General features: G+C 34.5%; 2 protein-coding genes across 9 annotated transcripts in view; both read left to right on the top strand.

Annotated features, from left to right (window-relative positions):
- The window catches only part of LOC123523973 (rapamycin-insensitive companion of mTOR-like), a 41892-nt gene extending 27639 nt beyond the window's left edge, over positions 1-14253 (top strand). The window contains exons 28-35 of one of the 2 annotated variants that reach the window (XM_045301783.2): positions 386-2215; positions 3076-3226; positions 3651-3828; positions 4425-4553; positions 6578-6721; positions 7479-7605; positions 7957-8095; positions 9000-14253. In XM_045301783.2, the coding sequence (XP_045157718.2) occupies positions 386-2215; positions 3076-3226; positions 3651-3828; positions 4425-4553; positions 6578-6721; positions 7479-7605; positions 7957-8095; positions 9000-9110 (2809 nt within the window). In that variant the 3' untranslated portion in view covers positions 9111-14253. The remainder of the gene's footprint in view (positions 1-385; positions 2216-3075; positions 3227-3650; positions 3829-4424; positions 4554-6577; positions 6722-7478; positions 7606-7956; positions 8096-8999) is intronic. The other variant, XM_045301784.2, reaches the window with a different exon arrangement.
- A 1187-nt stretch (positions 14254-15440) lies between these two features.
- LOC123523972 (uncharacterized) overlaps positions 15441-22307 on the top strand; it is a 35228-nt gene continuing 28361 nt past the window's right edge. For 4 of the 7 annotated variants that reach the window (XM_045301782.2, XM_045301779.2, XM_045301781.2 and 1 more), the window contains exons 1-2: positions 15891-16640; positions 20605-20669. In XM_045301782.2, coding sequence (XP_045157717.2) covers positions 16495-16640; positions 20605-20669 — 211 coding nt within the window. In that variant the 5' untranslated portion in view covers positions 15891-16494. The other 3 variants (XM_045301776.2, XM_045301775.2, XM_045301780.2) reach the window with 3 other exon arrangements.

The raw sequence follows: 22307 nt of genomic DNA, 5'->3' as shown, positions 1-22307 counted from the left end.
CACAGGCTTGACTATATTTGTTTTCATGCAATTTTAATTGCTGCTCAGAAATTGGCTGTTTGATTTAATTTTAATTTTGCATTGCCAATATTCATTGTATGTCATATTGTTTGAAAAAGTCTTTAATGCTTATATTAGTGATTGAAAAGAAGGTATCAGATTCAGTGTCACTGTTTTTGCCAAAAGATTGAAATACCAGTATGTATGCTGCCATTAAATCACTAAAAATTCAAATTGATATCAATGAAAAATGGCTAATTTTAGTAGGCAGATTAAAAATAAGGTTGAACATGCACAAGTACTTCTGATTTAGAATTATTTCGGTGATAAGGATAATGTAAGATGTTTATTAAGATAAATCGTGTTTATTATATCTTTTTTTCAGGACATGTATTTTCATTCTGGGCATGGTGTCCAGCACTAGAGAAGGAGCAATGCTTCTTTCACAGTATGGCTGGGAGTCGCGCTGGAATACTCGTGCTGAGCACTGGCCTCTGGTTGAAGACCGGTCAGTACTGCTCGAGGACTCCATGGAGGACTTGCATTCAGAGGCTGCTTTCAGCATTGGCAATAATAGATTGGAACTTGGCAGCCCAGTGAGCAATCTAGACTATATAGCAGAAGAGCGTTTTCAGATAGGAAAACCAAAGAATTCTTGTTCCGAAAAAACTGTTGGTTGTGATGATGATGATGATGATGATGATGTTGATAGTGAGTCTGGGATACATATTCCTGATGTAAAAGCTCACAGGCAAACAAATAGCCCAGAAATAAGTCGGCAAGGAGTTAGAATGAAAAGTCAGACGTTACCATTGCCAGGCCAGTCTAGTAGTAAACATCATTTCCCATTTAGATCGCATACCTTCAGGAGCATTGCTTTACCACAGTTTATTAAAGACCGAACTAAAAGTGTTGAACACATATCAACTTCACATAAAGACTTTCGAATTTCACATGAGCATAGAAGTCATAGCTTTCATTTTCACCTGAAACATAAACATAAAGGTGACTCACTCAAACACAAAAATGAACCCCAAAAAGTGAAATCTGTGATAAAAGATGACAATAGTTTAGATAGTGTGAATGCCATCCCAAGAAGAAGTTCTTCGCTACGACACGTTAAAGAGGAGTCCTCGCCCCCACGGCCTAGATCTTCATCGGAGTATTCTAAACATTCAAGTGCTAAACATGTTGAGTCAAGTAGAGTTGAACATGAAACTGAGACAAAACCTAGTGATAAAGCAGAATTAGGTCTTGTTATAAAAGGAATACCTAGTGAGGTTTCAACGAACGCCTCATCTGCTGACATTGTTCTTAAAATTGTAGAACCCGGTGATGAAGAATACAAAGCTGACACCAAAATAGAACAAAATAAAGCTGCATCTGAACAAGAAGCAGCTAGCAACAGTATTAGAATTAGTGTGACAGATACTGATTTAGAATCAGATGATAAAGAACCTAAAAATCAAAACCAGAGTGAACAAAACAAAACCAGTGAAATTGATCATAAAGTGCCAAAGAATGAAAATCAGGTAGAACATGATCAAACTGAAAGTGAACTTGAACAGAATTCTGATAAAACTAAGAAAGCTGAAGGAGGTAGCAGTGAAAATTTGGAGGAAGTTAAATCTTCACTAGCTGAAAAGGAGGAAAGTTCTTTGCGAAAAATTGGCAGTTTGAAAGACGGACGAAGTAGCAGTAGTGACAGTTCAAAAACGAGTAAAAGTCGGACTGAAAGTTTTACTACAGACTCGACAACAAGTGGGATTGGTTCATATGATTCCGGACATCATGGTGTGATGGAATTTCCGTCGTTGAGTCCGATAGCAAGTTCAAATTCTCTGGATACAATGGATGTGCAGTTACGACATAAAGAAAAAAAGGAACACAAGGATACTGCACATCATTCCTCCTTTTTACGTAGAATGTCAAATCTTACGCGTGTTCCAAGTATTCGAAGACAATCTAGTCCAGGTGTAGGGCTCATGCCAACTTCAAAATTCTTTGACTTTTCAGAAAATGCCATAATGTATACAACAGCTCGTGATGCAATTGGTTATGCAACTCTCCGTAACTTGATGAAAACTCGGACAATAAGTTCGGATGTAGAGTCAGACTATGGATTAAATTCACTGTATGATAATATGGGAAGTATGACAAGCATCAATAGAAGACCAAGTATAGACAGTACATCAGGAACAGGCAGACCTTCAAGGTAACACATCTAGCATGACAACTACCTTCTAACACATAATACTAAATTGATTTAAAATAGGTTCTGAAGCCCCTTTGTTTATGTATTTTAAGAGATCTTTTTACAAAAATGGGTTTCAAAATCGTTTTGGCTTTTTTCAAGATTTTCTCATTTAGGGACAAGTCAGGCTTTGTAGATTTTTGTTAAGACCACATTTTGCTTTTTTCAATGGTAGTTTGTTATAATATAGTAAAAAGTTGTTTAGAATATAGTTCAGTTGCAATACAAAAAGTAAGCTGGTTCAGGTTTAATCACAAACGTGTTAAATAATTGGGTGACAGTATTACAGTAAGACAGAATTTTGTTTCTATTGCTTGATAAAAGAAAGGGTTATATACAATAATTTAATCATCATGTAATGGTTTGACCCTTCATACATGTAATATATGCCTGTGCATGATCATCCCTTAAAATTAATTGTTCAGAATTTAACACCACAGGCATTAGCTGGAAATATGTAAGAGAAGTCTCACATGTACTTGTTTCAGAGTACAAATGTACTCATGACAACAACCCTTACATTCCATGTTTCAAAAAGAAAATAAATAATAACCAAGGTATATCAAATATTCTATATTTGAGCCGTGCCATGAGAAAACCAGCATAGTGGGTTTGCGACCAGCATGGATCCAGACCAGCCTGCGCATCCGCGCAGTCTGGTCAGGCTCCATGCTGTTCGCTAAAAGTTTCTCCAGTTTCGATAGGCTTTAAAAGCGAACAGCATGGATCCTGACCAGACTGCACGGATGCGCAGGCTGGTCTGGATCCATGCTGGTCGCAAACCCACTATGTTGGTTTTCTCATGGCACGGCTCATTTCAGTCTAATGTTTAACATGAGTGGTGTGTCTTTAAATGAAATGGAGAACCCACGCCACCCAACAAAAGCCAGTTTATACCAGCAGAGACCACACACAGGCAAGGCTGAGTTTATGGGTATAACTCTGCCTGTTGATATCAACATGATCTTCGAGGTAAGATCTTGCTTTAGATAAAATCAAAAAGTTAAAATAAGGGCAGTATTTTCTGTTAGGATATAATTGAAAACAGTATGAAGTCAAACATCCTTTACCTCTATATTATGGTTGCTAGCCAATTACAAGTTCAGTTTAATTGCCATAGGTATTTAATAGATTAATCAAAGACAACTTATATTAATTGATTGCCGTCACTCAGTGATGAGTGTATGTGGAAATTTATATTTAGTAGGTATTTCATGTTAAATTCTTTTTTTTAAAGTGAAATATTATGTGCCACTTTTTGCTTTTAAACGGTATGCTCAAATCTCATTGCTTTGTTTCCAGTCCTGTTTAATTTGAATATTTCACCAGAAAAATGCCACAAGCCAAAATTGTGAAAAGTAGTGAACTTCCAGTAAACAAGACTTGTGTGTTACAGGTACATGAAGGTGAGGACAGACGGACAGGATCATTCCTTGGTTCCGGTATATCTCGTCAAGCATCGATCGTCAGTCGGTCTGCCATGTCTAGACAAAGCTCATTTGTTGACCCGTCAGAATGCAAGATTGCAAGATCGGAAAGTGGGACAGATTCTCTGGACAGGCTTGAATTGGAAAGTAAGTTTTATTCAACCAAGTATTTAAGGCATCAAGAAGAATGTATATGCGTAACATTGTAATATTTCTTTCTATACATTCTGATGTAATTTTAGGCAACCTTGAAATTGGCTTTGAAATGTTCTGAATGTGTATGCATGATATGTGAATTGATAATATTATAGTTATAGGTTATTAGCTTTGTATCGGGAAATATGCACGAGTTCTTTAGCGGAAATATTGCGTGAATTTAGGTGCGCAATATTCTTCCGTTGAAGAACGAGTGCATATTTCCCGATGCAAAGATAATAACCTTTTTAGCACATACGCATCTACACGTATAAATATTATGTAAATATCATAAATATGTTCAATAGCCTGAATAGGATTGACAATACTGAACTAAATAAAAAAAAATAGTGCAACAACACACACTGAATTACGTCACGCACCCGATATGAAATTCAGGCTTCAGTGTATGGAAAAATATTGACGTTTCCGGTACCAGTGTAACTTAACGGGGAATAGAAACGAGTATGTAATAATATGAAGTATAATGGTATTGTTAGTATTTATGTATACATATGTTATTTACTGAAATGATGGTTTGTTTTCAGGTCGAGGAATCCGGTCACGTTCAGGTTCATCTGTTGCACCGACACCTCTGTCGAGTAACCACAATGTTGATGTTTGTATACAGTGCCGAGGTATCCGACAGGAAGCTGCTGTTATACATCCTATTGATGGTAAAATTGTGATGATTTCTTAACTTCCATCTTCTGTGATAGTAGGATAAACATATCAGAACTTTGTCATCCCAACTTTGTCAGCATCCAACAGGACGCAATTGTTCAGAGTTTTAAAAGAAGATTAAGCGAATGGTTGTTCAACTTTTAGCATTATGTTTCACCATATTCGAGAACTTAGCAAAACAAATGTTTGTGGAGGCCTCCTTGGCTGAATGGTTAAGATCACTTGCCTCTCACCAATGTGGGTTCCAGCCTCACACAAGGCATAGAATTTTTCATGTGTAGAAACCAACCAGCTGACTTGCGGAAGGTCGTTGGGTCTACCCAGGTGCCTGCCTGTGTTGAAATAATGCCCGGAGGGGCACCTTGGGTCTTCCTCCACCATGAAAAGCTTGAAAGTCAACATATGACATATAATTATGTCGGTGTGATGTTAAAATTGAAAAAAAACAAAAACAAATGTATGTGTTAAGGATTGTGAATACTAGAAAATATTTGCAGCAAAATAGAAACATCAAACTAGCGTTCCCTACAAAGGCTAATATTTTCAGTCAAAGTTTAACTGGTGGTTGGTTTAACAGCCATTTGAAGCGTTGAACAACTGGGTTGAGATCTTTCTAGCAATAAATGAATATTGATCCTATGAGACTTTAATTTTTTCATTGTAACAATATGTGATGGCTAGAAATGACTAAAAACAACAATTATTATAGTGTTCTGTAATGCAACTCTTACACATAAGCATGTTGCTTGACCTTGAGCACATTTGAATCTTCTGATCGTTCAGTAATCTCTCCTAGTTCTTACTTTACGGCAGTGTTAATATTTATACTTCACATATTCTTAACTGATATTTATTAATTTCTAAGAGTTATCGTGCTTTATCATTGAAATAGGACATGTACAGTCTTTGTCAGTTAGAATGGTCTTTGGTTAAAAATCCTATTATTAACAGTATTCATCAGTCAGGGGTGTAACTGTTTCAAGTTATCACAGTTTATAACCCATCTGAGTTATTGCTTAAACTTTCATAACTTGTTTCAGTTATCATAAAATATTAAAAAGCCCTCCTGTGCCAATTCCTCATTATGAATGAGACTGATGCAATTATTTCCTGGATCCTTGACTTTTTATCTTTCCAGCTATGCAGTAAATTTTTTTTACACATGACTGATAAATTTTTACGCAAACATTTTAAAGCTATAAAAATCTTAATATCCCATTATGCTTATCAGGTCATGCTCAGACTAAAAGAGAATTTGATTAACCACAGTTTGCTACTAATTTCACTTTAAAGGTCACTTTGTGAGGAGAGCAAAAAGACTTTTTTTGAATAACTTACCTGAGTTAACTATATTTTACAACTAATACAGGTTATAAAATGCTTGAAAAAGTAACTGAAAAAGGTTACATAACTTAAAACAGTTACACACCTGACTGTTCATATGATATCTGCTCAATATTTCATTTAGTAGGAGATATTCCAAACAAAATCATTTGTCCTTCACCTCTGTTTTGAGTGAAGATGTTTTCAGAAATTGCGAGAATTAAGTACTGTGTAATTTGCTGTGGTTTGCACTATTCTTTATTTGCAAGTGTGTTGACTCCATAATGTTCTGATGTAATGTACATGCTTATAATAAGTGTTTCACAGAGACAAACAAAATTATAATGATACTTACAGAATTACTGTTGAGAAAATCCATCTGGCTTCCGGAAGGTTGTTGGTTCTACCCATGTGACCTCCCGTGATAAAATAATGCACGAAAGGACATCTGGTGTCTTCTTCCACCATAAAAGCTGAAAAGTAGTCATATGACATGTAATTGTGTTGGTGCAACTTTAAACCAAACAAAATAAGGAGTTGGACAATGGTAGTACTATTGTGGAAAGCTATAACGCCCTGAAATAAAGAATAATAAATTTCTATCTGAAAGATATGTCTTTATATTTAATAGCATGGTACTAGATCTATATTTCTAGGCTATATTATAAGCTGCATGTTTCTACTGTCTTTAAAGAAACAGAAGGTTCCACTGAAAGAGCAGACACATCTGGGGTTGGTATGAAATCTGGTCGCCATGGTAACAGACAACGTGCTGGCAGTATGAATGAAGCAGGAGTAGAAACGTCTAGTAGTCTCACCAGCACAGCGTCAGACTCCTGTAAGGAAGTTTATAAGTTTGTTTTGCAGTCTGTCCTGTGTTTGCTGTGTGGAGTTTGTGTAATACTTGGCTAAAATGTTTATAAGTACTGTTTAACCTTTGTTAACCTGGGAAGTCAGTACCTCCCTAAAGAGACAGTGATTTTCTTTCCAAGTAGGTGAAATGTTTTACTAAATTACTGGTAACCTTTATAGATCAGCAACTTGTGAACAGCAAATACATTACCATCTTCCCAGTGTAGTTCACTCTACAGATGTTGCACTGTATATACATTTGTATCCGCCAGCCTTTTTCTGAGGAAACCATAGCACTGATGTTGATGTTCAGTTATATATATGCGCTTCTTCTATCTTGCATGCTTAACTGTTATAATAAACATTCTCGGGGTTTCTGCCACATGAAGTTACTGTAGGTAAAAGAAGGCATTCCCAAAGCAAAGAAGAATGGTTTTTCCCTAATTTTGAACTAAAACTAGCCAAATGATTATTTGCCTTTGGGTTTTTGCTGTTTTCCTTTTGTTTTGCTACTTTATAAGCTTTCATGTGTATTTAGATTAGTAACCAACAGTAAATATTTGACAGTAAATATTTGACAAAAAAAAATTGGGGCCAATATGGGAAAACAGGGTAATTTCCTTAGTTCCAACAAGGTCAGTATGGAGTTGCATAGTACAATTATTATTTAGCTAACTTGACCACACTGTGTTATTTTGTCAAGTCACTGTATTTTTACAATATCAGGCATATATACATTACAGCTGCTGGGAAGAAAATTTCATTTGATACAGCTGTGGGTCGGACATTGGTTCGGAAGGAGATCATACAATTGGTCATCAACCTGTCGAGCTCTGTGGGAGTGAAAGGGGCTGAGCAGGGTCTACTCAGGTTAGAATGTTGTATACTTAAAACTTCTGATAATTTAACAGCATTGAGCTACACTACCCGCAACAATGATTTTAAAGACTAGTTTGTCAGTAGAACATTTAATGAAAGAGGGATTTTACATAGTGGATTAGATTTGATGATTTTCAGTTTTAACCGTGTTTAAAAATGTAACATTTGTGTACATGTTTTAAAAATACCACATAGTCGTAAAATTTGAAAAGATTTGTTATTTTGTAAATAAATGGTATTATACCAATTCATAGTTTGTCTAATATTGGAAATGATTGGAATAGATAGGGTTATTAATGTCCTTCATTTGAGTAATAAATATGTATAATGTTTCATTTTCAGTTTAAAACAAAAGTTTCCAAAGGCATTCCAAGACTTGTGTTTCTACTCAGAAGTTTCGTTCATGCTTGGCACATGCTCATTTCGCCTGACAGCTAGACGGTTTATACAAGAACTGTTTGATGACATTGATCGATCAAAGGTAGGAATTTTCATTTGTTTGTTCTGTGAAATCGATTGTGAGTACTCATTCCATCTTCAAACTGAACATACTGCAGATGTAGGAATGGCTTTGGGCGATTTTTATTTTCTTGTATAATGCAGAATGTTCAGAGTTTCATGTGGTAAAATGCTTAAGAGTAGATTATGCTTAACTTGCTTTAATGACCATATATGAAACCAGTGAAATTTTCTGTAAATACATAGATGGTAATAATATGACTGACATTGTTTGTCATCCATCTCTGATATATGTTTGAAATCTGTCAACTAATTGTGAAGATAGCAAGTTCTGGCATAGACTCAAGGAACACTGTTCAGCTTAAATGGTAAAACTGACCATTGTTACGTTAATGTGAAAAACGGGAAATGGGGTGGGGGGGAGGAGAGAAACCATACCACAGTTGGTAATGCCTTGTCAGATTTGTAAATTAGACAACAGAAATGAATTTTTATTTTAATACTGCCTGATTTGTTTTAATATTAAACAAGAAAGGGTTGGTGTGAAGCTTTTGTGGGATACGATCACTGCTTATATGTCACATTTAATGGGATATTATACTCATAGTGACACACTGAACATGAATACTGAATAAAACAGAAATATATTTGGTGGATGTCATAAAGACTGTAGATAGTGATCTTTGATACCATATAAGAGCTGAAATAACATGTCACAAACAGTGATTTTGTCTTAAAAAAATCATTGTTATTCAGATGTGACCTTGTTACATAATTCCTTTTCATCTGAACTCCAAACATTGATGTTATTCAACAACAAAATAACTGTTTAGGATGCATTATTACTCAAGTAATAAGTCACATATTAATGAAAGGAAAGATGCCGGCAGCAGAATATGAATTAGAACTGTTCTATACTTTTCCAGTTAATAGAGGAAGCACAGAATATTCTGGGAGTTGAAGAGTCTGCGGAGAAACCTGCAGTATTAGACAGGAGTGTGCCGGAAGACTTTGACGGCTTCGAAGACTTTTCCTGACACAAGCTTTCTTTTAGGAATTCTTACAGTTTTCTTCAGCGCATGTTTAACTTTGCATGTATGGCAAGAAGGGAATGATATGCATCTTTTCAAAGTAGCTGAACTGAAACATATTTAACCTTTAGTCTTCTAGCGGCAAGTGTTTCTGCCTTTGCGACCAGTGCACAGATGTGCAGGCTGATCTTGGTCTGCACTGTTCCCTGTTCAGTTAGTAAATTTTTTGTGAACACCCCTCGAATAATAAATGGTACTGCCCAAATTGAATGATGGACCAGTCCATTTTAAAACTTAAGCAGGTTAACTACCAATAAAATGCTTATGAGCTGAGCAAAAATTTGTGGAGACATTTAACCTAAAACATTATGGCCAAAGGCATTCTTCCTTCAACTCTATCATTTATTGAAGTCCACAGTTACTAATAAACATTCAAAAATAAATTTTAACTACCTGCCTTCATGATGAAATATAATAATTCACTTAACAACATCTGCAATGTTTGAACTTACCATGCAGTATGCATTTTTTGTGCCATGTTAAGAGCCAGTGTGTCAAGTCAGCTAGAGGTCCACAGATGCCGGATTACAATGTTGACATTATGTATGCTTCATGTTGAATAATAGTGGTGTGTTGTACAAATAGGGATGTGGAACAGAAGTTATGTGAATAAAATAGTTCAGTTGATTCCAGCAGACAAATTCATGGAGTTAGGTGCTCAAACTGAGCTATTGTGGTCACTTGCTGTCTTGTTCCATTAGCCATTTTCATCACATCTCCTCTGAAAATACTTGGTGGATGTTCTTTGGATGGCACTTGTTCAGATATGTTCAAGTGGTTCTGCTTGGTTGAATATATCTGCTGCCAGAGCTAAAAATAGCAAGTCATGGAACAACATCTGCTTTTAACTGGCTGGTCCAGTTTTGAAATAATTTCATGAAAATGTTCCAGTAATGACTCTACCAAGGTTGTTTAGAGAAAGATTTACCTGATTTGTCAAAGACCTAGTCATCAGTTTTCCTAATTTCGCTGTGTGTATTTAGTGGGAACTTAAAATAATCTTCTGGTCACTTTTTTCTATTATGCATATAGTGCCCCCCCCCCCCCACCCCCACAAAAATCTTTGAGTCAGGAAAAATGTTTTTACACAAATGATCCTTGGGTGACCCTCTCCCAGTAGTTTTCAAATTATTTTGTTTTATCATAAAACATGGCTGCCAGTTTCCCTTGTTTTGCTATTTTGCTATATGTATATGGTGAAAACTTTAAGAAATTTTCTGGTCAGAGGTCATTGACCCCATTTTAAAATAATTTCACACAAATGTTCCTTGGATGAATCTTTACAAAGAATCTTAAAATTGTTTAGATTTGTCAAAAAGCATGGCTGACAGAAGGCATTGTTGTCAGAAATTGACTGCATCATCAGCATGACTTTATAATAGTTTTCCACAAGAGATTCTTGAGGGAACCTTTTACTAAAATAATTTCAATTAATTTGATTTGTTAAAAAAACATTGTCTTCAAAGATTAAAATAGAAAAATCCTTGAATGCCATCTTGTCCTTAACCATTAGCCTGACTTTGGAAAAAAGGTCTTAGAAATGTTCCATGGTTGCGATCTACTAAAATTGTGAAACGTCACCTTAACAATGATGCCAGGTTTGGGTCTTAAGTTTTCTCTGTGTGGCGCAATGGAAATCTTCGAAAATCTCCTCTGATTCTGCAGCTCAGTTTTCAGAGTAATTGCCTGAACTATTTGTTCATTTTTCTACCTGTTTGAAATGTGGAACTCTGGTGAGCGATATAGGGTCATCTTATCCCTTTTGTTTCATACAGAACCAGAAATGTTGTGAACTGAAGCAGTTGGTGTGTACCTATTGCATATGAAGAAATGTCTGTGTGAAAACAGTTGTTGTTTGTTTTTTTGTTTTTTTGTATCAAATGTATTTTTCTGATTGTAGATTAGACTTCATCTGACAATAATTGTTTTTTTGTTTTTTGTTTTGGTTTCTTTTTTTATGGCCAGTCTAGATAAACGTAATACTGGCTTTGGCTGACTTTATATGCTCTAAACTGTTCAAACTAAGGCAGGAAGTTTTTGTGTGAAATTTGAGATGATTTTTTCCATGTTTTTTGGGTTTTTTTTTTTTTTTTTTTTTTTTTTTTGAGTCGCAAATGAATAATCGTCATATGGTCTGGAAATGAATTTCTAGGAGTTAACGGAAGTTAATGTCTAAAGTTATGAAAGTGACTGTCTAAGAGTTAGGGAAGTTAATGTTAACTGTTTTAGTGTTGAGGTAATTTTTGAGGAAATTACCTTTTTTTGTTGTGTAAAATAATTTTACCTGTTATGTTGGGGAAATGACTTTTGAGCATCACCTTAATGTTAATGGAGATGAATTTTCCAATTTACAGTGTCACGGAAATGAATTTTCCAATTTACAGTGTCATGGAAATGAATTTTCCAATTTACAGTGTCACGGAAATGAATTTTCCAATTTACAGTGTCATGGAAGTGTTAAATGCTGTTGTTTCTGTTTGCTTGTCTGTCTAGTGTTATGTAATTGCTATATTTATTTAATCAAATTGTTCAGTATGTTCAAAGTATTTGTGCAATATTTATATTGTGTAATAGATGCATGGAAATTTCGTGTAAATATTCTTATAATACATGTTGTGTAGATATTTTGGTTTTATTATGTGTTTGAATATGCCAAATATTTGTTATATATTTTACCTCCAAGGTTTATTGTTTTTAAAAAAGACAAACACGTTGAATTATGCCATTGTTCAGATATGCATGTGAGTTTGTTTTCTATATGTACAGAGATATATATATATATATATTGATGTCAGAATTATATAATTAAATAAATTGTTCTTTTTATTCTGATGATTGTACAGGAATTGAATCTGAAAATTTGGAGAGCTTGTGTTACTGGCCTGATAGCTGTGTAGAGCAATAGAATCATATTTTTTAGTATTTTAGATTTTTTTTTTTTTGAAAATTCATTTCTGAATAAAGTTTTTAATAACTGGAGGTAAATAAAGAACAAAATGTTAATTTAACAACTTTAACAGTCCCTGTATTCTTCTTTGAACAAATTGTTTAACACAATTAAAGTTTATATATAATAATTAAGACAGGCTGGAGTATGAGGACAAGATCAACCATTTTTATAAAACCAGTATTGTATCAAATATCATTTCTTTGTGTTTATTTGCCTGTAGATGTTGTTCAGTGACACATCTGGAAAAATGAAGACCAGTTGAAACAATAAAGAATATTTGTGAAATACAATGTAATAGTTTGACTTCAGAAAAAAGACATGGCATCAGATGCACTTTGATTCATGTACGTCCATTTTGTTATATTCTATGCATAAATTTAAACATTTTTGAAGCCAATGCTATGGAATTGCTTCGTGTTTGATCAACATTCCATTTAGATCCTTTCATGGAATTGTTTAAAAAAAGATATGCACATACCTGTTTATATGACTGTATGTTTGACAAGATAGGATGAAATTTGAACAGTGTCCGTTGGGTATACGGCTGCTGTTTCTAGAGTATTTTCAATGTAAAGTCTCTAGTGGTTCTGGGACAGTTTGTGTATGAAAAGAATTGGAACCACTGTTTTACCCTTGCATGATCATAGGTGACTAAATAGGTCTGAACACTTGGTTTTGTTGTATATCTGTGATTCCAGCAGGTATAAAAGTTTTGATTCTATTTCTCATGTTTTTATTTCGATGTAAATGAGATGTGAAACAAAATGTTTAGTCCTGTTTTACGCCATATAACCTGAGCTGCGCACGTGCACTATAAAACTAAGCAAAAAAAAAAAAAAACTTTTCAATGAAAAATATTTGATACATCTGCAAGTTTGTTACAACTTTTATTTCAGATGTCACAGAAATGTACAAAAGGTGTCATTTTTGTTTGCTTTTTGCTATAAAGTACATTTTGATTATACATGTGGTTGTTTAGATTTAAATTCAAAATCAAAGATACAATAAGATCAACTGAATCTTTAATGATTGTATTTTTAAGATTGTTTTTTCATACTTGTTATATGTGCATTTTTTTGGTGCAATTTCCGATGCATTTTAGTGATTTCCATATACAGTTAAACTTTGTTCGCACGAACTTAGATAATTTGTATGCCATCCTTTACACTAACTTGTTGTCAGGTCTTAATTGGCAAAATCCCTATATAATGTATTTTGTATTAGGGCTCTTGAACAAGTTTTGCTGGTCCTGAGTTGGAGTGAGCAATGTTTGACTGTACTGTGATTGTACAAAAAGTATGCACAGCTCAATTATTTAAGTTCAGTGTTCCATGCATTTTACTAAAAGTTTAGTGTTCACTTTTTTAATCACTTCATTCATTTAAATAGTGACTTTACAGCATACATGTATATTCACTCATAACAAATGTGCCACAGTAATTGTCACAAATGGGCATGCACCATACACTCACAATTCTGTTTTCATCTGAGAACAAAAGCTCTGTTTCAGTTTTAAATAATCTGGTATTTCAGTTATTAATAAAAAGGTATTTCAGTTACAAATAAAAAGATATTTCAGTAATAAATAAAGGGGGCGGGGGTGCAGAAATGAACAACACTTAAAAATAAGGTATTTATAATTCTCAATTGTTAATCTTAACTATTCGGATATTTTGTTTATCTATGCAGAAGCGAGGAAGGAAGTGGGAGTTTGACTACATAGACAGTACATGTGAACCAGAGATAGCTTAATAATTATATAAATTATTCATTAACAAAGAACCATTTTACCTCATATTAACAGACCACCAGACTGTTTAGCAGGAGATGTTGGGAGGGAGGGAGAGAGGCAAGGAAAGAAATGTGAGATTGGATTGAGAAGGACTCTGATCTGATACTTTTTCATTGCTTTACATAAGGCAGAAATAATCATCATCATGTTCGGTTTTGTCACAGATTAAAATACACATTGTGTACTTCTCTAACACTCTGGGACACTTTCATATATAGATAAAGCCTAAATGTGTAACGATTCTACATGTTTTGTTCACTTAATCAGACCTGTTGTTAAATTTGATTTTGTTTTTAAGAGATGATCATTATTAAACCTGATGAAAATAAAAGAAACTTTTGAGAAAGTTTTGTCTTTGTTTTGGATTAGTTGCCATGGAGTCCATTTGCATAGGCCAGGGATCTGACTTGTAAGATCATGATGGCGGTCAAGGTTTATAATATTTTGTTGAAGAAATAGATGCTGATGTCTGAGATACTTGTGTGTCCATTCCTTGACATGACCTTCACAAACATTGCATGAAATATCGTTCATGTGAAGTTTTTCATACCCCTGGGTTGTTCGTTATAAATGAAACTTTATTTTCTGTTTGAAAACTTTTTAGCCCGGTTCGGTCGCGGTATAACAAATAATCGGATGGGCACCCGTGGTCTTCTTCCGTAATCGACGCGTGACCGTGGCATTTTAAACTCCGATTGGCACGAGCGTTTACGTCACGTGACGTAGCACGAAGTGTATAAACATACATGAATTATTGCTTTACCAATACTGGAATGACCAGTAGGGTCAGAGGCATATGTTCAGTGCTGATGTACGAGGAGAACAATATGGCCTAAATGAAAGGAAAGTGCGAACTCCCAAAAAGTGATTTTTTAGTAATCTTCGGCAACATTTCATGTTGTTCGAATAATTCTGTAATAGAGCTTTACAAATGAGTAAGCTTTATTTAAAGTCGGCAAGAGTTCAAACAATACTACGTATAAAGCTCACACGAGCTTTTTAAAGCTTCTAAGATTAGGTCTGTATCCCGTTCTTACGGTCTCCTCCAAAAAGCTGAAATCATTTGGTATACAATAGTTTACACTAAACTTGGGTTGCCAAAATCACTGCGTTTTTACTGCAATTATTTTACAACATATTGAATATAGGCATGTCATAAATACCCGGCTGATTTGTCAGTTAAAATAAGTATCGTGTTTCCAATTACAGAAGGTTTATACCTTGTTTATTCTCTGTAGTAAAATCATGAATTATTACAGTGTTCAATACAGACTTTAAATGTCTTTATATTTAAAAAGGAAATATTTCTCAATGCCTCTTTGATGGGTTCGTTGACTAGGAGATAATGGGCTGTCATTTACTACCCATATACCTACAATCATCTTGTTTAAAGATTACTTCAAAATCTTTATCATAACATGGCACAAAAATACAGATAAAGAAGGCTTTGGTTTTACAAAAATTCATATGTAAATTTCAAACTTGAACAGTTTTTGATAATGATAATATCGAAGTTTAAAATTAAATAGAGTAAGTCAGCAAATAGTGTTAAAAATCAATGTGACTTTAGATAAATTTTGTAATTGTTCCGATAGATAAAACTGCAAATGTTTAGCATACTAATGTGTATACGGGAATTTTATGGTGACTTACTTTTCTCAAAACGATTATATATTTTGTCGCTTTCAAGAAACGCTATATCATGGTTCGGAACTTTTTTTTGTAATAAACACTTTCGTTTGTTTTGGAACGGACCTAGCATAAGCATGTTATTTTTAAATATTTTTGTTTGTTAAAAGAAGTCTTTCATCAGCAGTAAACTATAATAGAGATTGCTTCTATTTCGTTTTTCATATAGCACCTGGATTTATTTTATTTTATGCAGTGTTACCATTTGACGCAACACTTGATGTTTAATGATTATGTAAACTTGAAGAAAAATTGACGGAACATTTCTATCCTTTGTGATGTTTCAAAAGTATGTACCCAAGCGATACTTAAATGCAATTTACACTAATGAGCAAATGTATTTAGAATTAAAACTTTGATCATAAAAGTTCTTTTGGGAGCTTTTCAATAGAAAATTTGTTAAAACGTGAATAGGGTTTATTGGTTTCGTGTGATTTTATATATCGGATATGATGAGGCTAAATTGTAGAGGAATTAACGGCGGCTAGGTGAATAGATAAGTAAATACTTATGTAAAGATGATTTCAAACGTTAAAAAAATTAAGTTGACAGAGCACTTGAATTATGTTCTGATCATTATAAGGTAAAAATTACAGGGCAAAGATATTTCAGATTTCAAGTTTTTCATTCTCAGGACTTCAGTAAGTAACAGGGGCAGGGTACATTTCTGAGTGGTTTTGTGTGATTTTAAAGTTAATGGATACAAGTTTTCTTTAAAAACTTAATTCGATTTTTAGGATGTATTTTAGTACATAGAAAATACACACAACATTTGCTAATGCGAAATACGGACTCAACAGGCGGAATTCGGAGTAAAAGAATATGATGGATTGTATTTTCATTAAGAAACTGTGTAATGAAACAGAATATTCTTGCATTTGATACAGCAGTGATTAACAATGACAAAGTTTGGTTACCCTCCGAGCGGGGCATCACGGGAAGCTACACCGAGGTACGGGTCTACTGGACTTCCTGTGCCGAAAATAGGGTCGCAATCCGGATCCGCTGGCAAGGACAACAAAACCACAGGCCAGGGTGGTCAAAGGTAATATTTTAGTCACCGCATTTATTAGGATCAAGGGGGCTAAAATAACTGTCTGTATATTGTCTGACTGAACCGATGGTGTGAATACCATGAGTTTCAAAACTACTGCACTTCCATACCCTGTATTTGATAAACTTTAGGGAAGAGCAACGGTGTTATCGACCACTTACAATGAATTTGCCTATTCCATAAAAAATGCAAGAAAACTCCCATTATTTATTTTGTATGGAACGCAAAATTTAAAAGCATTTTCGCGTTTCCTTTGATGCAGTTAGACCCAAATAATACTTGAAAACTTTTTTTTTTTACTGAAAATGAACAATACCGACAATGAGGAAGGTTTTATTTGATGAGCGATATTTCGTGGGCATAGACACGTGCACGGACCACACTTCAATGAAATGCGGAGTTATAAGGTTTACGAGTTTGAACAGGAATGACCACGCAGGAAAAACAACAAAAGAAAAACGTTAATTTCGAAAACGTGAATTATATTCAACAGTTCAACGGTAAATTGCTCCGTAATTAAGCAATTAAGATAAAAAGATCATTGAAGAAAATTGCATGATTTTCTTTGTACGATTTATTGGAAAAGTACAAAAGTACACATGAATTGCTTTATTTTTTCAAAAACAATAATGCTACCGAACTACTGCATTTTGTCACGTAAACTTTTATAAACAACAGGGAGAGAGAGTATACCTTACAGTTTTGAAATTATCATGCGTTTGGCGCGTCCAAAGGTTAAATCGATTGATTGACAAATAAACTGCTTTTGAAAAAAATCATGTTCGTAATTAAGATAATTAGATTGATAGACATGTATTGTATTACGTTAACAGTGACCCGTGCTACGCCGCCTAATACAACCAGGGTACGGGTACGAGATACATGATACCCGTGCCAATTGTCGATTGTTGTCCGATGTTGCAATGGTTCGCCGGTACTCATCCGGTTGTTTTAACTACTGTCTGATCCACGAAATCTGTAACAGGTGTTGTTTTTTTTCTGACGAACTTCCTCTTTATTGTGTACTTAGTCTCCAGAGATGGCACTGGCAACTTTTGAATTTTGAAAAATATTTTAATCAGTTTAATTTTATGGGTTACAGTGTAATAAATGTTTGGGCAATGGAAATTAGGAGAGAAAAATCAAAACACTTACACGGTCATTCTCTCAGCACTGATGACTGTTTCTGTGGTAAGATTTTTTTACGACATATTGTCAGAAAAAGTACATAAAATTGGAAACACTACAAAAATCTTCAGGAACTCTTGTTAACTTAGAGCAATTCTTTTTTTTTCAAGGGCTGGTTATACTTAACTTTTAAAGGTGGATAATCAGATTTTGGCCATGTAACGGATTTGTTCGAAACTTTAGCATCTGATCATTTACACTCATTTATGTTCACTTAACACTTAAAACAAATTAGATTTTCACTGGATGTATTTTTAAAATTTTTATTTTCCTATCCTGGTTGCCCAAGTTAGAGTTATTTTATCATAAGTATAAATTTGATAAACATACTTTGCCTAAGGAAATGTATAAATATTAGACATATTGTAATATATTTGTAAAATATTTGCATTAAAAATTATGTATTTAGATGGAATTCATTAGAAACGCAAGTTTGAAAAATTGTTATTACCTCCCTTTGCCTATCTTGGTTGCGCAACCAAGATAGATTGGAAATAAATGAATTCAGAAGCTACACACAGCTTTTAAACTTGCATTTTGGTTCAGATTGTTCAATAGTTGATATATCTATCAAATGCAGATGTAAAACTAGACATTGTATCGAAATAAAAAGAAATACCCAGCTTTTTATATACTTTCATATTAAAGGGGAGTAATTACAAAATTTTATAAAAAGAATAAAATATACATTTCAAATAGGAATCTAACTCTATGTAATCGGTCTTTTTTGTTCCTTAAATAATTCTCTGCCAGAATATACAAAAAGTAAAAAATGTCATTAAATGTTGTTTCAATGTGATTGACCACCTTTAAAAGATAATTCTAATTTGTGGCATACCCAACCCACCAACCGAAACACTTCTGACACGGATCCAGATTTACCGCGTTTTGATCTTATTTTTAGGTGTGAATCGATAAAAACTTGAAATCGATGATTTTGTTGTCCATATTTTGATAGAGATGATTTTTTAATGGTAATAGGTTTTACTTTTTATTGGACAGTTTGTAAACAAACCTCTGAAAGCCTTCTTTGTGGCGGTACTTGTATTTAAGTGACTTAAAGACGGCAGTTAAATGAAATAAACAGTTCGCTTTTGATTGATATGTTTAATTTCGTTTCATAATCGTTGACATTAAAACGTTCATCATAAAAAGGGGAAATCAATTTTCACACCATAGATGAATCGTCGTTTACAGTTCAACTGAAAGGCACGACGCTAATAAAATGATCAATGTCTTATAAGACCATGGAAATAAGATATACCCCAAACATATAGATATTAAGTAAAAGTCATTTTTACCTATCGAGTTTCGGTGTAATTGGAGCCTTTACTCTCTTAATCCGTCAGATTAGTAAATAATTACAAATCTACTTTGGTTAAGATTTGATTCTTTTAGTGTTTTTGTAAATATGGAAATTTCTAATGGAATTTAAAAGGTTGAGGCTGTGTCCCCACAGGACTATCAGGAAATCGAAAACGTGCCTTGAATTTAGAAGGCATGGTAGATATAAAAGGTAAACACATGTTTTATAATTTTCTACGTGCCGTCATCGTTGCAAATAAAGCAAGCAACAAAACGTATATTTGTAGCAAATGTTTTTTTTCTGTGTTTTTATTTTTATACCATTTCTATATTTGCAGTAACATTCATGTCTTTCAGGACACGCACCAAATTGCATTTTGAAAAAACGAGCGACTGTTAACTCGAATTTTTGAAACCCGCACGAACTAATTTAGTTTTCCTATTTATCAAATATCCTCTAGAATATAAAGATCGCACAAAACTGGGAATTTCATCGCGTTGTTCTTTTTTTTTTTCACTATTTTTCGCGTATTTCCAGTTGCGATGCCAGAAGTTAACGGAAGTCATTTCATTCTTTTTATGACTGATATATTTCATTGTCAAACCTGTTAATCAAAAAAAAAAAAAAATCAAAAAAAAAAATCTCCATGTCTATAAGACCACGGCCGCAACTAACTGGACTAGTATTAATTTACGTATTGCTAAGTAAAACCTTTCCTGTTTTTCTGTTTTGCGTAGGTGGTGCAAAATAACTTTTCATATGATGACAAACAAATATGTTCTTAAGATGTGGTTTCTGTTTACGGTAGCAATGAAAAACTGAACGTGTGTATGAAAAATCTTATCATTCCAATAATCATAGTATTAATTAAGAGTGCCAAATTTCCACTGGTTTTTGTCCAAGGACGTTAATTTTTTGTGCACATGTAATCAGCTTAATAGATTAGCATGCAGCACCGGTCAATGTAAATGTATTTTATCATGATTAACTGCAGTCAGGATACGGGCGGGCAAACATATTACGTAGATATCAAAATTCTTTGAGAACTTAAAAAAAATGCATTTATATCACTGAAAATTAAAAGAAAACCGATTGGAATAGCTCAGGAGTAGCGATGAAGACTTGATGACGAATGTTTGTGTGTAAATGTTGTGAAGTGGTTAAAGTTATTATTAACTTTATTGGGACGTTGGGGACGGGTTAAAAAATGAGTTACAAAACGACCCCGAGAAAGGGGATGTATTTCACGTGGGATATGGAACTACCCAAAATTTCAAACAACAAAATAACTCTAAACCGTAACTTACCAAAAGACAGGGCCTTGGTTCGTCAGTTGACGACAATTGGGCCGTTGGCGAGCGAAAATCGAGAAAAGCAATTGAAAATTAAAAGACAGAACACGAGCTTCGGAGAGTTTTCAAAAATAAGGCAAGCTACTAATATATGCGTTTTTCCCAACAGGAAAGCTGAGCGAGACAAAAAGTGGCCACTCAAAGGATGGGATGCAGACGTCAAAACAGACGACGGTAAGTTATTATAATATCAAAATTGGCGGGAAAATGCGGGATGGTCCCAGTTCGGGCACACAATACATTTTCGGAAGTAGATTAAATGAAATAAATATGAGCCGTGCCATGGGAAAACCAACATAGTGGGTTTGCGACCAGCATGGGTCCAGACCAGCCTGCGCATCCGCGCAGTCTGGTCAGGATCCATGCTGTTCGCTAATAGTTCCTCCAATTCCAATAGGCTTTAAAAGCGAACAGCATGGAGCCTGACCAGACTGCGCGGATGCGCAGGCTGGTCTGGATCCATGCTGGTCGCATACCCACTATGTTGGTTTTCTCATGGCACAGCTCATATATGCATTTACGACCGCTTCCTTGAGTTGACTTCTTTGACGGTGTGCCTGGAAACATTGTTAAATTGATTTTTTTTTTGGAGGAGGGATGGGGTTTAGTTATTATTTCGTCACGGGCGGGCCCCTGGGTAAAACGACCAACCTTCTGTATGCCAGCTGAATGGCTTCCTCACATGAAGAGTGATGATTGAAACCACATTGGTAAGGAGCAGGTTATCAAAAGTCAGTGACCTTAACCACTTGGCCACGAGACCCCTTAAATGACTAATACAACTGCTTATGCTGTACCGAGTATTTTGAACGTGAATATCAATACGGCAGTGTTGGTATTTTAGAAATGAAAATAAGTCCATATACTTGGTTAACAGTTTGAAATTGATTATTTATTTAATCATTTAATCCTACATGAATATGGTAATCTCTGCAGGCAGTCATTAAATACAAAATTTAGTGTTTAATCTACTTAATTTAGTATACTTGTATACATCATATAGAACAATTATTGCATTTAAAAGCTGATCTGTATAACAGAATGTAAAACAATCATAAACTACTCATAACATGGATACACGGGTGGTAAACGCGCAATCCAATTCCCGCTGGGAATGCGCTTAAAATGGGTTGCGCAACTTCCGGTGCTGGTGTTGCGCGTATAAAAAGACGAAATTGAGGTATGTGAAGTTATGATTTTGCTTAGTATGAGACAAGAATGAATTTTCTCGGAAAAAGCAAAATGCTATTCGACACAATTATGATAATACATCATATGTGTAAAATATCTGGTTTGTAAGTTATGATTCGGCTCTATTATCACGAAAACTCAGGCGACAAGAAGCGTGAAAAAAGTATGAAATCAACAAAAATGGACTTTTCTGACCTCATATGCCTAATCTGAGAACATTTGATGCTTTTTATGATAACTCAACTGTTATAAAGTAACGAATATCTAAATTATTTGCTTCAAATCCTGCTTACGGGGACATAATTGACAAAAAATTAATCGGGAATGGGGTTGCGCACCGGGAATGGAGTTGCTCGTATACATCATAATGTATATAATGTATACGCGCAACTCCATTCCCGGGGCGCAACCCCATTCCCGATTATGTTTTTGCCAATCTTTACCCCAAAAGCAACATTTCATTCAGTGTATGTAATATTCATGACTGTTTTACACGTGTTTGATCATTAGAAGCGTCACATTTCCAGAAAGAAGGCACAAGAGTTAGAAAATTGGCATTTTTCATGATTTCATGCTTTTTTGACAGTTCGAGCCAGCAGAGTTTTCGTGATAAAAGAGCTG

The sequence above is a fragment of the Mercenaria mercenaria genome, chromosome 3 (genome assembly GCF_021730395.1).
Source record: "Mercenaria mercenaria strain notata chromosome 3, MADL_Memer_1, whole genome shotgun sequence".
Taxonomy (NCBI): Eukaryota; Metazoa; Mollusca; class Bivalvia; order Venerida; family Veneridae; genus Mercenaria; species Mercenaria mercenaria.
This window is presented reverse-complemented; position numbering and strand designations above follow the sequence as displayed.